The sequence below is a fragment of the Mauremys reevesii genome, linkage group 6 (assembly GCF_016161935.1).
Source record: "Mauremys reevesii isolate NIE-2019 linkage group 6, ASM1616193v1, whole genome shotgun sequence".
In the NCBI taxonomy this organism is placed as follows: Eukaryota; Metazoa; Chordata; order Testudines; family Geoemydidae; genus Mauremys; species Mauremys reevesii.
This window is the reverse complement of record NC_052628.1, coordinates 129,180,318-129,196,863: the sequence shown is the minus strand read 5'-3', so window position 1 is coordinate 129,196,863 and position 16,546 is coordinate 129,180,318. Positions and strand designations below refer to the sequence as shown.

General features: G+C 45.1%; 1 protein-coding gene across 4 annotated transcripts in view; it reads right to left on the bottom strand.

Moving 5' to 3' along the window:
* TDRD7 (tudor domain containing 7) overlaps window positions 1-16,546 on the bottom strand; it is a 115,838-nt gene that overhangs the window by 59,260 nt on the left and 40,032 nt on the right. For all 4 annotated transcript variants that reach the window (XM_039544464.1, XM_039544463.1, XM_039544462.1 and 1 more), the window contains exons 5-6: window positions 14,559-14,644; window positions 273-490 (exon numbers count right to left, since the gene is read on the bottom strand). In XM_039544464.1, coding sequence (XP_039400398.1) covers window positions 273-490; window positions 14,559-14,644 — 304 coding nt within the window. The remainder of the gene's footprint in view (window positions 1-272; window positions 491-14,558; window positions 14,645-16,546) is intronic.

The window sequence follows — 16,546 nt, the reverse complement described above, 5'->3', positions numbered from 1 at the left end:
AGCAGAGGAAAATGCTCTCTCAAAAGTTGCACTTTTCCCAAACAGAGCTAAACATTCATTCGCAAATCTCCTAGTGATCAATAGCCAGAAAAGTTTGAGTATAAGAAAACATTTCCTTGAAAAAAATCTGTATCACTGCCTTTATGTTAAAGGAAAAAGCTAAATGTAAGAACTATTAGAAAAGACATTTGTCACATAGATGCTATAAAAAAGATTGAATATTTCTATTAAAAATATTAGCAGCTTCTGTGGCAAGACCACCAAAAACTTACTGTGCAAATATGAGGCCAGTATTCAAACTGCTGGAGTAAGGCTGTATTAAGTTCCTCTTCATATATTTCTCTGTAAAACTGTGGCATCTTCGATAACCAGATACCATTGCTGTACTTATTCAAAACTTCTTTAACACGATTCTGAACTTCATTTATGTTAGAATTAGAAGGGCCAGTGGGGATGCTGTGTGTTTCTGACACTGGCTTGTTCAAATTATCTGTAAAGATGGAAAAATTACAATTTTCAAGTGGCAGTTTGTTCTACAATTTCCTTTTAAAGAACAGTAGCATTTAACTTCAGAAAGGGGAACTACATAAAAATGAGGAAACTAGTTAAAACAGAAATTAAAAGGTATAGTTCCAAAAGTGAAATGCCTGCAAGCTGCATGGAAACTTTTTAAAAACACCATAACAGAGGCTCAAGTTAAATGTTTACCCCAAATTAAAAAAAACACAGTAAGAGGACCAAAGTGCCACAGTGGCTAAAAGTACAAAGTAAAAAGCCATTAGAGGCAAAAAGGCATCCTTTAAAATTGGAAGTTAAATCCTATCGAGGAAAATAGGAAGGGGCATATACTTGACAGAGTTTAATTAGGCAGGCCAAGAAGGAATTTGAAGAGCAACAGCAAAAAAAATTTAAATACATCAGAATCAGGGAGCCTGCTAACAATTGGTGGGGCCACAGGATGACTGAGGTGTTAAAGGAGCACTCAAGGAAGACAAGGCCATTGCAGAGAACCAAAATGAATTCTTTGCATTAATCTTCACAGCAAGGGATGTGAGGGAGATTCCCACACCTGAGCCACTCTTTTTAGGTGACAAATCTGAGGAACTGTCCCAGACTGAGGTGTCTGAGGTGGTTTTGGAAAAAACTGATAAACTAAATGGTAATAAGTCACCAGGACCAGATGGTACTCACCCAAGAGTTCTGAAGGAACACAAATATGAAACTGCAGAACAACCAACCGTGGTATGTAACCTATCTTTTAAATCATCTTCTGTACCAGGTGACTGGAGGATAGTTAATGTAATGCTAATTTTTAAAAAAGGCTCTAGAGGTGATCCCAGCAATTACAGGCCAATAAGCCTAACTTTAGCACCGGGCAAACTCGTTGAAACTACAATAAAGAATAGAAGTATCAGACAGATAAACAAGATTTGTTGGGGGGAAGAGTTAACATGGCTTTAGTAAAGGGAAATCATGCCTCACCAATCTATTAGAATTCTTTGAGAGGGTTAACAAACATGTGGACAAGGGTGATCCAGTACATATAGTGCACATAGATTTTCAGAAAGCCTTTGACAAGGTCCCTCACCAAAGGCTCTTAAACAAAGTAAACAGTCTTGGTATAAGACAGAAGGTCCTCTCATGGATCAGTAACTGGTTAAAAGACAGAACACAAAGGGTAGGAATAAATGGTCAGTTTTCAGAATGGAGAGAGATAAATAGTGCTGTCCCCCCAAACAATCTGTATTGGGACCAGTCTGTTCAACATATTCATAAATGTTCTGGGAAAAGGGATAGGCAGTGAGGAGGCAAAATTAAATACAATAAAAAAATTACTCAAGATAGTTGAGTCCAAAGCAGACTGAAGAGTTACAAAGGGATCTCACAAAACTGGGTGACTGGGCAACAAAATAGCAGATGAAATTCAGTGTTGACAAATGCAAAGTAATGCATATTGGAAAACATAATCCCAACTATACATAAAAATGATGGGTTCTAAAGTAGCTGTTACCACTCAGGAATGATCTTGGAGTCATTGTGGATAGTTCTCTGAAAACATCCACTCAACATGCAGTGGCAGTCAAAAAGCTAACAGAATGTTAGGAAGCATTAGAAAAAGGGACAGATAAGATAGGAAATATCATAATGCCTCTATATAAACCCATGGTACAACCTCATCTTGAATACTGCATGCAGTTCTGGTCACCCCATCTCAAAAAAAGATGTATTAAAATTAGAGAAAGTACAAAGTCAACAAAAATGATCTGTTGTATGGAATAGCTTCCCTATGTGAAGGTAATAAAAAGAATGGGACTTTTCAGCTTGGAAAAGAGATGAATAAAGGATAGGATAGAGGTCCCTAAAATCATGAATCGTGTGGAGAAAAAGTGTTATTTACTCCTTCATATAACACAAGAACTGGGGTCACCCAATTAAATCAATAGGCAGCAGGTTTAAAACAAACAAAAGGAAGAGGGGGTTACTTACCTGTAACCAGAGGTTCTTAGAGATGTGTGGTCCCTATCTATATTTCACAGGTGGCTGACTTGTGGGAAGTGATCAGTGCAGCAGTGGCTGTGGGATGGCAAAGGAACCAAGCAGCATCTGTCATTGCTGCGTGTTATGGTGTAGTGTGCTATGATTGTGTGGACAGAATACCACATCGCTGCTTGACAGATGTCCTGCCAGAACAGATCTGCAAGTGAGACTGAGGCGGCGGCTCGCACTGTTACCCTGCCGGGGAAGCGGTAGATTGGAGCATTTGTAGCATTCAAGGATGCACCCTGAGACCTATCTGGAGATTCACTGGGGCAAGGGGGCTTATCCCTTTGCAATGGCTACAAAAAGATTAATCTATTTCCAAAATGGGCAAGTCCTGTGGATGTAGAAGGCTAGTGAGCATCAAACATTGAGGAAGTGCGGGACTCTTAGCAGAGAGGCGTGCGTCTTTGGATAGAATACTGCCAAGTGGATCAAGTGACTGAGGTGGAACTCAAGACACCACTTTAAGAAGGAATTTGGGGTGCAGCCATAAGAACACCTAGTTCTTGTGGAATATGGGTGGGGGAGCAAGATCTGCGATCATGGCCACATGCTCACTGACCTACCTGGCCAAGATAATGGATACTAAGAATGCCACTTTCATTGAGAGGTGGGAGAGGGAGCCTGTTGGTTCAAAGGGAGGTCTTGTGAGGGCCGAGAGAATGAGATTAAGGTCCCATGGGGGTGTGCACCAGTGGAAAGGGTTTGAGTAAACCTTTTATGAAGCGGATAGTGGTGGGGTATGTAAATATAGATATGCTGTCCACGTGGCTAGAAAGGTGCTAAGTGCTGCTAAATGCACATGAAGAGAACAGAGACAGACCCAAGGTCTTGAGGACAGTTGAGAATGATGGGAATGGTCATCATGCTCAGTGAATGGTGGTGGCAGTGGGCCCACTCTACGAATCATCTCCATTTAGCTTGGTAGCTGGTCCTAGTGGAGTCCCTCCTACTTTGGGTGAGGATTTGCGAAACTGGGAAAGAGCATGCATTGTCTACGCTTAATGCCCATCCAAATACCAGGCTGTGAGGGGAAGAGAGTCTGGATTGGGATGACTGAATCTCCCCTGATCTTGTGAGGAGATTTAGGAGTGCGCAGAGTGCTGTCTGGATGGAGAGTCTGAGGAGATCTGTGAACCAGAATTGCTGGAGCCAGAGCGATACTATGAGGACAGTGGCACTGTCCTGGTGAATCTTGTGTAGCACTTGCAGTAGGAGGGGAAGGAGGTGGGAGGGGGAAGGCATAGCAAAGGTCGCCCATCCAGGGAAGCAGGAGAGTGTTGCCTTGAGAGCTCTCTTCTAGAAGTCCTTTGGAGTAATAGAGGGGGAGCTTTTGACTTCCAGAGTGGCAAAAGGTCCATCAGGGGTTCCTCACTTTATGACACTTTGTGGCATCGCATAGCTCCCACTCGTGGTTGAGGTAGAGGTCGAGAGTTCTGCGGAGCGTGTCAGCCAGGGAATTCTGGGCACCCGGTAAGTATGCCGCGTGAAATGTCACCTCATTGCAGATGCACCAGTTCCATAGCCAGACCAACTTGGAGCAGAGGGACCTGGCATTGTCCTACTTGTTGATATATAACACCGCCGTGATCTTGTCGGAGAGGAGCTGAACGTGTAGGGAGCATAGGAGCAGGAGGAAGGCCTTGCACGTGAAGAGGACTGACCCAAGTTCTAGAATGTTTTGTCACACAATGTCGATGCCCCTTTAGCTGTGAGGTGGTTTACGTGGGCTCCCCATCTGGCGAGGGAGGTGTCTGTCATGATGGTGGCTTGTGGTGTGGATGGGGTGAAGGGAGTGCTGATCATGATCTTGGAGGGAGCGGACCACCATGTGAGGGAGGACAGCATGGTCTCTGGGATGATGACCCTGGAGTCAATATGGTCTCTGTTGGGTTTGTAAAATGGAGAGAAGCCAAGCTCGTAGACAGCACACGTAGAGCCATGCATGCAGCATCATGTAAGTGAAGGCCGCCATATGGCCAAGGAGGGAGAGAGAGTGGCAGACCATGGTGTGCGGTCTGCGACACAGGCGCACAATGAGGACTGTCTGTGCTGCAAAGCAGTCAGGTGAGATGAAGGCCCGGACCACAATAAGAGCCTAGTTGCACCCCAATTAAATTTACTGTCTGTGTGGGTGTCAACACCGACTTGTCCTCATTGACACAGATACCTAGAGATGCTAGAAGACCTGAGACAGTGGATCGAGGAGAGTGCCTCCAATCAAGATAGCACCACCGGGAGCCAATCATTGAGGTAAGGGAATACTTAGTAGCCAAGGCATAGCATCTGGGCCATTAACACAAAGACTTTTTTGAATAATCTTGGCACTGTCGCTATGCCAAACAGGAGGACCCAAAATTGGTAATGGTGGTGCCCTACCCAGAAATGGAGGAACTTGCAGTGAGATGGGTGGATACCCACATGGAAGTAAGTGTCTTTCATATCGAGAGCTGCGAACCAAGCTCCCTGGTGCAGGGAGGACATAAACAATGCCCATGTCACCATGCAGAATTTGGACTTTCTGATAAACGTATTCAGTAACTAATGATCTAGAATGGGGCGGCATCCTCCACCCTTTTTCGCAATGAGGAAGTATGGTAAGTAGAACCCTCTCTCTCTCTGTATTGAGGCAGGATGGGCTCCACTTCCCTCTTCCCCTAGAGGAGCAGAGGGCCCGCTTCTTGTTGGAGGAGCAAATGATGGTACTGGTGGGAGGGTTAGGTGGGGGAGTGATGAAGTGGGATCGAAAGGAACACTATGAAGTATCTGTGGTGGATGACCTCCAGTACCCAACTGTCTGAGGGCAAATAAGGAACGACAGCCTCCAAAGATTACATAGGGTGCTATGGGTGGTATAGAGGGAGGCTTGCGGGTCTCTGTCTGTGCCTCAAAATTGAACTTTGGCCGGCGGTTCGGAGAAGATTGAGGTGGTTGTGGCAGACCATAGCTGTCAGCATGGTGGTTCTTGGCGCAGATAGCAGGCATGATAGGGTGTGCACAGTGGTGGGCAGATTGTATCTGCTGTCTGTGTCTAGGGGTCAGAGTATATCTGCCCAGGGACCAAAGTGTTGATCTGGAACCCTTGAGAGTGTAGGAATTTGCCAGTCTTGTCAGTGAAGAGTTTATGTTCATCCAAAGGGAGATCCTGTTTCGTATTTTGGTCCCTTTGCATAACTACTCTGGTGGCTAGAGACAGAGGATATTGGCCTGGAGGGCCACCTTGGTGACCAGTCTCCCTTAATCTACCAGCGCCTGGAATTGCTCCTGGTGTTCGAGCGGGAGCTTGTTCTTGAACTCTGCTAGCATATTGTAGTTAAAGTCATACTTAGCTAGCAGAGACTGATAATTAGCAATGCAGAATTGAAGTTCTACAGAGGAACAGACCTTCCTACCCAGCAGGTTTAGCCTCTTAGCAGTCTTGTCTGGAGGGGTGGATTTTTGTGGATGCTGTCTCACTCATTCTGCAGATGTTTGGACACCCAGGGAGCTAAGGGGTGGATGGATGAACAAGAAAGCTGCCCCCTTAACTAGTAAGAAGTAGCATCTCTTCACCTGCTTAGATGGGGTTCACATGAGGCTGGTGTGTGCCACACTGCATGCACCAGTACCAGGATAGCCTCATTGATAGGGAGGGCCACACTGGATGGCCTTTTGGGTTGGAGGATGTCCAACAGCAGATGATGTTAGTCCTGAACTTCCTCCAACAGGATTTCCAGGACCGCAGCCACTCTCTGTAGCCAATCCTGATATTGACTGTGATCATCCGGCAGAGAGAGCTGGGAGAGGAATGACCATCTCATCCTGTGACAAGGATGTGCTGGTCGGGACCAGGGGAGCCGGCGGTACTGGTTCGATGTTCTCCTCTTCTTCACACACCGATGGAGCTGGCAGGTGTACAGAGGAACCTGAGATGGTGTGTGGTATCTGTGGTAGGGATACCAGGGTCCCCAGTATGGCCAGAAGGTGGGGTCCATCAGTGGCAGCGGGCCCCACAGGAAGTGGTAACAGGTCTCCTCTGTTGGCTCATATTCCAAAGAGTAATGTGGTCTGGGTTGCACATCTGGACTCCAGTGTGGAACTGAAGACAATGATGGTTCTGCATCATAGAATTCTTAGGAGATGGAGGACTGGTCTAGCAATGGTGGAACTGTTGGTATGGGAGGACTGTGGTGTGGTGGCAGCAGGACAGGCTTCTCTGGCAGCAGCAGCAGAGGTTTATCCTCCCCTGTAGGGATGTCATGGGTAAGCGGAGAGCCCAAGAGAAGAGGCAACTGCAAATAAGGGAAGATTAACTCCGCCACTATCAGGTATGTCTCTGTGGAGCCAGGGGTCTGTGGCGCACCAAGGGAAACACTCAAGGGGCCTGTCTGTATCTGTATGCCCAGCCTGTCTGGCACATGTGGGGTACCAGCAGAGTAGGTGGTGTTGCATGTGCCAGTGAGTGTTCCAGAGGCTTGGATGTTGAGATAACCGTTGATACGGGCAGATCCTGTGCGTGTTTGGCCTTACCCTCCATCTGTGGGATCTTGAGTGCTGGTTTAGTCAGATACACGTGCAATGTCTCACCCAACCTGCTTGGCTCATGCAGGAAATGCTACACTTGTAAGCAGTCCTCGGCAGGGACCTGCTCTTGTGCCTAAGAGAATGTTTTCTGCTCTCACGCCAGGACTTGTCCTTGGGTACTGTCGGTTCCGAGCCATGCACAGTGCGGCGCTCTCTGCTGGTGGTGGCTGCTGTATGTGGCAGGTTGGAGCTGTGTCTTAGACCCTGGCCCAGCTGTGCCCGGGACCGCATACCTTATGGTGGAGGCTATTTGTGGAGGCAGAGCTCACGGGCTTCCCTCATCCTGGCCAGGAAGGACTCACAGATGGAGCAGAGTGCCACGATTTGTTCCTGACCCAGACAGAGGCACTGCTGGTGCTCACTCGCAGAACGCAAGAATGGCAATACTGGGTCAGACTAAAGGTCCCATCTAGCCCAGTATCCTGTCTTTCAACAGTGGCCAATGCCAGGTGCTCCAGAGAGAAGGAAAAGGAGCATGGGGCAGGAGACAGTTTTTGAAGCCCAGAATCCTGGGCATAGTCCCTGGGGGAGGAAACAGGGTGTCTGTCCCTGAACGGGGAAAAAGAACTACTACATTAAGTACATTGCACAAGCTTACCTGTAAATCTTTTGTACATAGATTTGTAGGTAGAATATCTGTCAGCAGACTAAGAATGCAAAGGAAAAAGGGGGTTCCAACTCAGGCCATGTAGCAGTAAAAGGGAACTGGAGGGGTGATGACCCATACTACCTTCTTATGCCCTTGGCTGGGAGCATGAGGAGATGTACTATGCACGTGCAGGTCAATGGACACTGCTAAGAAACACTTCCAGACTCAGGCGCATGGTGCACATGCGCATGCACACCCGCAGGTGAGAAGACACATAGGGACCATCACTTGAAAAAAATAGTACTTCTTCACACAATGCACAGACAACCAGTGGAACTTGTTGCCAGGGGATGTTGTGAAGGCCAAAACTATAACACAGTGTTAAAAAAAGAATTAGATAAGTTAATGGAGAATAGATACATCAATGGCTATTAGCCAAGATAGCAATGTTCTGAGTGGCCCTAGCCTCTGTCCCCCAGAAGCAGGGAGTGGACAAAAGGGGATGGACCATTCAATAACTGTTTGTTCTGTTAACTCCCTCTGAATCACCTGGCACTGGCATCACCAGGATACTGGGTAGATGGACCCATTGGTCTGACCCAATAACACGTTTTTTATGTTCTTAGATGGTAAAATTATCTTGAGAAGGGTAGAAAGAACACAAGCCAACTATTAATATTTGAGTATTATCAAGTATACAAATCTAAGCAGTGTGTCACTTAAGGTAACATTGATTAAAAACACTGCTATTACACACAGAAGAAAACAGGCTTGTTTGCTTCACACTGAATGGGATGTCGAAGTCTTTCCAAGAAATTATGCATCTTAAACAATTAAGATTGAGAAGTGGAGATTAGTTACTGCAACTGGAGGCTCTCTGAGATGTATGGTCCCTATCTGTATTCCACTACTCCCACCCCATCACATCTTCCTTGAATCCTGTTGGGTTTGCAGTAAGAGGTGGAATTGCAGAGGCATTGACAAGCACTGTCTCATATGCCCTCCGTCACTGCACAAGGAGAGCTACGACACATGTGCAGGCCAACAGACACTGCTTTGAAAAATTTCCAGGCTTGGGCGCATGGAACACATGCATATCCATTTGTAGAATACAGATTGGGACCATACATCTCAGAGCCTCCAGTTACAGTAATTAACCTCCACTTCAAGTGATGGTCCCTATGTGTAATTCATACATGGGTGATTGGCAAGCAGTGTTCAGACTGAAGGCAGGTGCAAGGAAGACACAAGCAAAGATGCTTGCAATATTGCTGAACCCATGGCTGCATCTGCAGCCAAGGCATGAGCTAGAACATAGCACATAGTGAATGTGCTGACAGAACTCCAGGTAGTCACCCTGCAGACAGGGACGCTGTGGAGGCAACTTCTGCTTGCTTGGGGTGAGCTGTTACACCTGCAGGGGAATTTTTGCTATTTAGGAGCACTCTTAAGATGCATCCCAAAACCCCCTTAGAAATCCTCTAGGAGGATATGGCTTGTCCACATGATCTCTCTGTTATGATTATTTGCAGGCAGAACATAAGAGCATGCCAGACATCAAGGGAGTGAAGTCTCTTGTATTCATAGTAAGCATGGGGTTTGGGGAAAAAATATAGTATCATTTGATTTATGTGACAAAATCTTGGGGAGAAATCTGGGGTGTAGTCAAAGAGAAACCTGTTCTTTGTGAAACACTGTACAATGACAGTCCGCCATGATGGCTCCGAGCTCACTGACCCTACTGGCCAAAGCAACAGTCACTAAGAATGCCAAGTGCATGGACAAGTAGGTCATGACATGTCACCCTGAGTTTGAAAGATGGACTTGTCAGTGTTGACAGGATGAAGTTAAGGTCCCATTGAGGTGTAGATTTAAGCAGTGATGGGAAGGTCCTGATCAGGCCTTCATTTGCAGTGTCTGATTTATGGAGTCTGGCAAATGGCATCATGTAGGTACAGGTGCCTATCAGTGAACGACACCTGTGCACTGTATTTCACAGTCTGTGGGTAATGCATGAAATTAGGTTGCTCATTGTATGAAATCTGTCCAATGGGAGAAATGCTCTGGCAAAAACTGAGTCCAGTGTTGCCCCTATAAAGTTCATTGTCCTTGTGGGTAACAAAACAGACTTATGTTTATGCAAATACGTAGTACTGCTAAAAGTCCTAAGAAATCCTGTCACTGAGCCCAAAGGGGAGTACTTGAAACTGGAAGTGAACCTGGCAAATCATAAAACCAGGAACTTCCTTTATGATGGGTGAACATCCACCTGGAAATAGGTCTAATGCCGCAAACCACATTCCTGCCTGAAGGCAGGGGATTATCAATGCTAGCGTAATCAACTGGAATTTCAGCTTTCAGATAAAGATGTTGAATTGTCAAAAGTCCAGGATGGGTCTCCATCCTTTTAGGGGGGGAATTAAGATAGACAGGGAGAACTCCCTCCTGTGGTAATGAGGTGAGACATATGAAAAGTGATTCTGCCTCCTGTTGAAGAATCACCTTGAGAATGTAAAAAGCAACAGAGTTCTGTGATGCCTTATAGACTAACAGACGTACTGGAGCATAAGCTTTCGTGAGTGAATACTCACTTCGTCAGATGCATGTAGTGGAAATTTCCAGAGGCAGATAAATATGAAGGCAAGAATCAATCTAGAGATAATGAGGTTAGTTCAATCAGGGAGGATGAGGCCCTCTTCTAGCAGTTGAAGTGTGAAAACTAAGGGAGAAGAAACTGCTTTTGTAGTTGGCAAGCCATTCAGTCTTCGTTTAATCCTGAGCTGATAGTGTCAAATTTGCAAATGGACTGAAGCTCAGCAGTTTCTCTGAAGTCTAGTCCTGAAGTTTTTTTGCTGCAGGATGGCTACCTTTAAATCTGCTATCGTGCGTCCAGGGAGATTGAAGTGTTCTCCTGCAGGCAAGTCAAGCCCAAGAAAGAAACCAAAAGAACTCCACTGGCCATCACCTACAGTCCTCAGCTAAAACCTCTCCAACGCATCATCAGTCATCTACAACCCATCCTGGACAATGATCCCTCATTTTCACAGGCCTTGGGAGGCAGGCCAGTCCTCACCCACAGACAACCCAAGGCCTGTGAAAGTGAGGAATCGTTGTCCAGAATGGGTTGTAGATCACTGATGATGTGTTGGAAAAGTTTTAGCTGAGGACTGTAGGTGACGGCCAGTGGAGTTCTTTTGGTTTCTTTCTTGGGCTTGTCTTGCCTGCAGGAGAACACTTCAATCTCCCTGGATGCACGATAGCAAATTTAAAGGTAGCCATCCTGCAGCCAAACAAAAAAAAAAAAAAGAAAGAAAAGAACTTTATGGGGCAACACTGGACTTGGTTTTTGTCAGAGCAGGTTTGCGAGGCGGGAAGGAGAGAAACTCTGGAGTATCTCTGATGGACAATCTCCAGAACCCAATGGCCATAGTGATCTTGTTCCAGTTGTGAGCAAAGAGTGTGAGATGGCCCCCAAAAGTAACAGGGAATGTTGTGAAGGCCAAAACTATAATGATGTTTAAAAAAGAATTAGATAAGTTAATGAAGGATAGATACATCAATGGCTATTAACCAAGATGGCCATGTTCTGAGTGTCCTTAGTCTCTGTTCCCCAGAAGCAGGGGGTGGACGAAAGGGGATGGACCATTCAAGGGAATCTGAACCAGTGGTGCTGGTGGAGAGGTCATACTCAAAGGAATGAAGAGTGTAACCCCCCTCAACGGTCTGTTGGGGCTTGACTATCTCCATGGGGAAACTGGTGAAGTTATCTCCCTGACTTATCAGTGTCTGAGAACTGTTCCATTGGTAGTGCAAGTGTCATCGGTACTGGGGCACTCATACCAGATGGTTGGAAATGGAACAGCTCATGGGATGTTGATGTAGACTCCTCCAGACTAAGGACATCCCTCAGAGGGCATGGCTGGAAAGAAGTGAAGACAGTAGATAAGGAAGGAATACAACTTCCAGATGTTATGTAAATTTCTGTATGCCCTGGTGTCAGAGGGGTTCCAGCAGTCAAGTCTGAAGGGTCAAGTACATCTGCAGCTGTCATACAGTCTTTAGATGAATCAGGCAGTACCGACAACAGGTCCCAACTAGCACTCTTAGACGGAACCAGTGAATGTCTTTTCTTACACTTTGTTACTGAGGTGACCGATGAAATTGGCAGATCTTTCTTTAAGCGTTGCCCTCCAACTGGGGGTCTTCAGTGGAGACAGTTCTTTAAGTTGTGTACGTGACTTGGCACCCAACCAGGACAAGCCTGGAGAGGAACCCTGTTTCTTATGGACAGTCCTAGAATGCTGATATCAGAGGGGTCTCATAGCCTTCTCCATCAGATGCTTTCACAGGCAAAGCTCCCTGGCTCCTTGAGTTCTGGGTGGAAAGGAGCAGCAGATACTCCACTTCACAGAGATATGTACCTTGCCCAGATAGTACAGGCAATGTTTATGGTCATCACTGATGGAGTGAAAGCAGGAGATGCAATTCTTGAATCCTGGACTCCAGGCATAGTCCTGGAGCCAGGGATAGGTTCCCAACAGTGGAAAAAAAAAATCCTCTATACTACAAGGAGTACTTGTAGCACCTTAGAGACTAAAATTTATTTCAGCATAAGCTTTCGTGGGCTACAGCTCACTTCTTCGGATGCATGGAAGTTCCATTCTATGCATCCGAAGAAGTGAGCTGTAGTCCACGAAAGCTTATGCTGAAATAAATCTGTTAGTCTCTAAGGTGCCACAAGTACTCCTGTTCTTCTTGCGGATACAGACTAACATAGCTGCTACTCTGAAACCTCTATACTATAAAAACTTTAACTAAGCTAAGCAATATAAATTATAAAACCAAGAAAAGGACAATTCTAACTCAGGCCATATGGCAGGAAGAAGGAACTGGAGAGTCGTCGACCCACACTACCTCTTATATTCTCGGTCAGGACCATGAGGAGAGCTATTGTGCATCTCTGGGTCAATGGACGCTGCTTTGAAGAATTTTCAGACTCAGAAGCATGGCGTGGACTATATAGAGGGATCATCACGCAAAGAAGAATTTTTTGTTTCCACCACTGTACTTCTTGGTCATGTACCAAGCACATCATGTCTCTTCAAAAAGGTGTATTACAAGCAAGATGTAGAGATGATTTGGAAATCTTCAGCCATGCTACCTTGAGCAATAATCTCAGGCACTGTTAAACAGGGGTGGGACAAGTCAGGAAGGGAAATCTCCAGGACAAGGAGGTGGGAATTGGTGATTCAGTAGGTGGCTCTCTTCACTCTTCTATTAGCACTGAAGCAGTGCCCCCAGGAGGAGATATGGGGTACTGCTCTGTAACAGGGAAGTCTTTTGTATTCAGTATGAAAGTGAGACTTTGGCAACAGGTAAATATTAAGGTACAATGTACTTGTCAACACAAAGATGTGAATAACTGTATTTGAATTTTGACATTTCTCTTTGCATTGAGCAAGATTTGTACACAAGCCCACAAGTGCTACTGTTACCATATCCACTCCCTAAACTTTCCTCATTTCTTCCTTTTCTTCTGAAGGAATTTTATAACCATGCACCTAACAACAAAACCTACAACCATAGGGTGGCAGTCCTCAGAGCAAAGAGACAGATGGTTTAGAAGTTTCTGCCAGTTATGTAACAGTTATACAATTGGTAGGCACATGCTACCTGCTGAAGGGATAACTTAGTGACTCTGGATCCATATTACTGAATACTCATTTAACTGTGGTTCTAAAACTAAATCCTAACATTGATTATAAGTGTACTAAAAAAAACAAAAAAACAAAAAACAAAAAAAACCAACTTTGCTTACAAACCAAAGTGTCTTGCTAAAGTTTTTAAATCACACCATCCTCAGTACTGGTCAAAGTAAATTACAGTAAGGGACAACTACACATCCAAAATGATGGGGTCTAAATTAGCTGTTACCACTCAAGAGAGATCTTGGAGTCATTGTGGATAGTTCCCTGAAAATAAATCTGTTCAACATGCAGAAAAAAACCCTAAATGTCAGGAACCATCAAGAAAGGGATAGAATAAATCCCTGATATGCCCACACCTTGCATACTGTGCACAGTTCTGGTCACCTCATCTCAAAAATGATATCAGAATTGGAAAAGGAGCAGAGAAGGGCAACAAAAGTGATTAGAAGTATGAAAACTTCCATAGGAGGAGAAATTAACTGGAACTGTTTTTCTGTTTGTTTTTTTAAACTGAAGGGGGGACATGATAGAGGTCTATAAAATCATGAATGGTATAAAGAAAAAGTGTTATTTACTTCTTCCCATAACACAAGAACTAAGGGGGCACCCAGTGAAATTAACAGACAAGAAGTTTAAAACCAACAAAAGGAAGTACTTCACATAGTGCATAGTCAACCTGTGGAACTTGTTCCTATGGGAACGTTGAAGGTCAAAACTGTAACAGGATTCAAACAAGTTCATGGAGGATAAGTCCATAGATGGCTAGTAGCCAAGATGGTCAGGCATGCAACCCCATGTTCTGGGTTCCTTAAACATCCAATTGCCATAAGCTGGGAATGGGCAACAGAGCATGGAGGATCTATCAAAATTGTACCTTTCTGTTAATTCCCTCTGCATCTGGCACTGGCCACTGTCAGAGATAGGAAACTGGGCTAGACAGACCATTGGTTTGATTCAGAATATCTGTTTTTATGTTTAATCAGTTTATAATTACATTACCAATTAAGCAAGCTCCCCCAGAAAATAGACTGGGGTTGGTATATTGGCTTTACCAGTCTTTCACTGTTAAAAGTATTGTCCTATGAACAAAATAAAAGGCTATAAACATGGTTCATGTTATGAATACATGCCTAACCCAAAGTGGAAAACCCACATACCTTTTGAATCCACTGAAGAGCTTCTGGACAGATGCACTTGAATTTCTTTCTGAAACCGAGGTGGAAGAGTTGTTCTTTTTTCAGGCCTAAAAAAAAAAAAATCAAAGGAAACTTCTTTAATTCATTTCCAGTCTAATCAATACTACATCTGCTCATGAAAACAATATCAAAATAGTCATTTATAGTTATTTTTGTTCAAAATTAAGATTAAAGCAGTAGCCTCATTTAGAAGATGGATTAGGAGTTCTGTTTGGAGGTAGAACCACTTGTGGTTGTCAAGTTCATAGAGCAGGAGATAAGGAAATTCACTATTTTTAGAAATAAAATGTATGTGTTGGAAGGAGAAAAAATGAAGAGGAATGGGAGTTACTCAGAAAATTGTGGTTCTTTGAAGAACCACGTTTTGAAAGCTCACTAAACTCAGTTGACTGAGACCAATGTAGGAGCTCCGCAAGTTTCATCTGTTAATTATAGCAGGGAGTTTCATGTCACTCTGAAGCTGACTGGGCCAAGACAAAACTGCAGTCTTCACCTCTCCTAAAGCATTCCCTTACGTTCTCAAGCTTCTGCTAAATCACACCTCCCTAGGGAGGATCAACAGACTGCCAATATCAAGGCCAGGGGTTGATACTCTCAGACCTGGTCTACACTACGATTTTAGGTTGAATTTAGCAGCGTTACCTCGATTTAACCCTGCACCTGTCCACACGACAAAGCCCTTGTTCCCCCCTGACTTGAAGGGCTCTTTAAAATAGATTTCTTTACTCCACCCTCAACAAGGGGATTAGCGCTGAAATCGGCCTGGCCGGGTCGAATTTGGGGTAGTGTGGACACAATTCGACAGTACTGGCCTCCGGGAGTTATCCCAGAGTGTTCCATTGTGACCGCTCTGGACTGTGCTCTCAACTCAGCTGCACTGGCCAGGTCGACAGAAAAAGTCCTGCCAACTTTTGAATTTCGTTTCCTGTTTGGCCAGCATGGCAAGCTCATCAGCAGAGATGACCTTGCGATTCTGGGACTGCATAAGAGCTCCAGCATGGACCAAATGGGAGGTACGGGATCTGATTGCTGTGTGGGGAGACAAATCCGTGCTAGCTGAACTCTGTTCCAGTAAACGAAATGCCAAAAACATTTTTAAAAAAGTCTCCAAGGGCATGAAAGACAGAGGCTATAACAGGGACTCGCAGCAGTGCTACGTGAAAGTTAAGGAGCTCAGGTAAGCCTACCAAAAAAACCCAGAGGCAAATGGCCTCTCCGGGTCACAGCCCCAAACATGCCACTTCAATGATGAGCTGCATGCCATTCTAGGGGGCGCAGCCACCAGTACCCCAACCCTCTGCTTTGACTCAGTCAATGGAGTAGAACGCAATACGGAAGCGGGTTTTGGGGACGAGGAAGATGATGACGAGGAGGTTGAAGATCGCTCATAGCAAGGAAGGGGAGAAACCAGTTTCCCCAACAGCCAGGATCTGTTTCTCACCCTGGACCGAACCCACCCAAGGCAGGCTCCCGGACACTGAAGGCGGAGAAGGAACCTCTGGGGAGTGCACCTTTGTAAATATTTGACATGGTTTAAAAGCAAGTGTGTTTAATGATTAATTTGCCCTGGCATTCACAGCCAGTACAGCTACTGGAAAAAGTCTGTTAACATGTCCGGGAAATCCTCCAGGGACATCTCCATAAAGCTCTCCTGGATGTACTCCCAAAGACTTTGCAAAAGGTTTCTGGGGAGGGCAGCTTATTCCGTTCTCCACTGTAGGACACTTTACCATGCCAGGCCAGTAGCATGTAGTCGGGAATCATTGCAGAACAAAGCATTGCAGCGTATGGTCCCAGTATTTGCTGGCATTCAAACAACATCTGTTCTTTATGTGTTCTCCTCAGGAGAGTGATATCATTCATGGTCACCTGGTTGAAATAGGGTGGTTTTATTAAGCGGACATTCAGAGGTGCCTGTTCCTGGCTTGGCTGTTTGCCTGTGGCTGAAC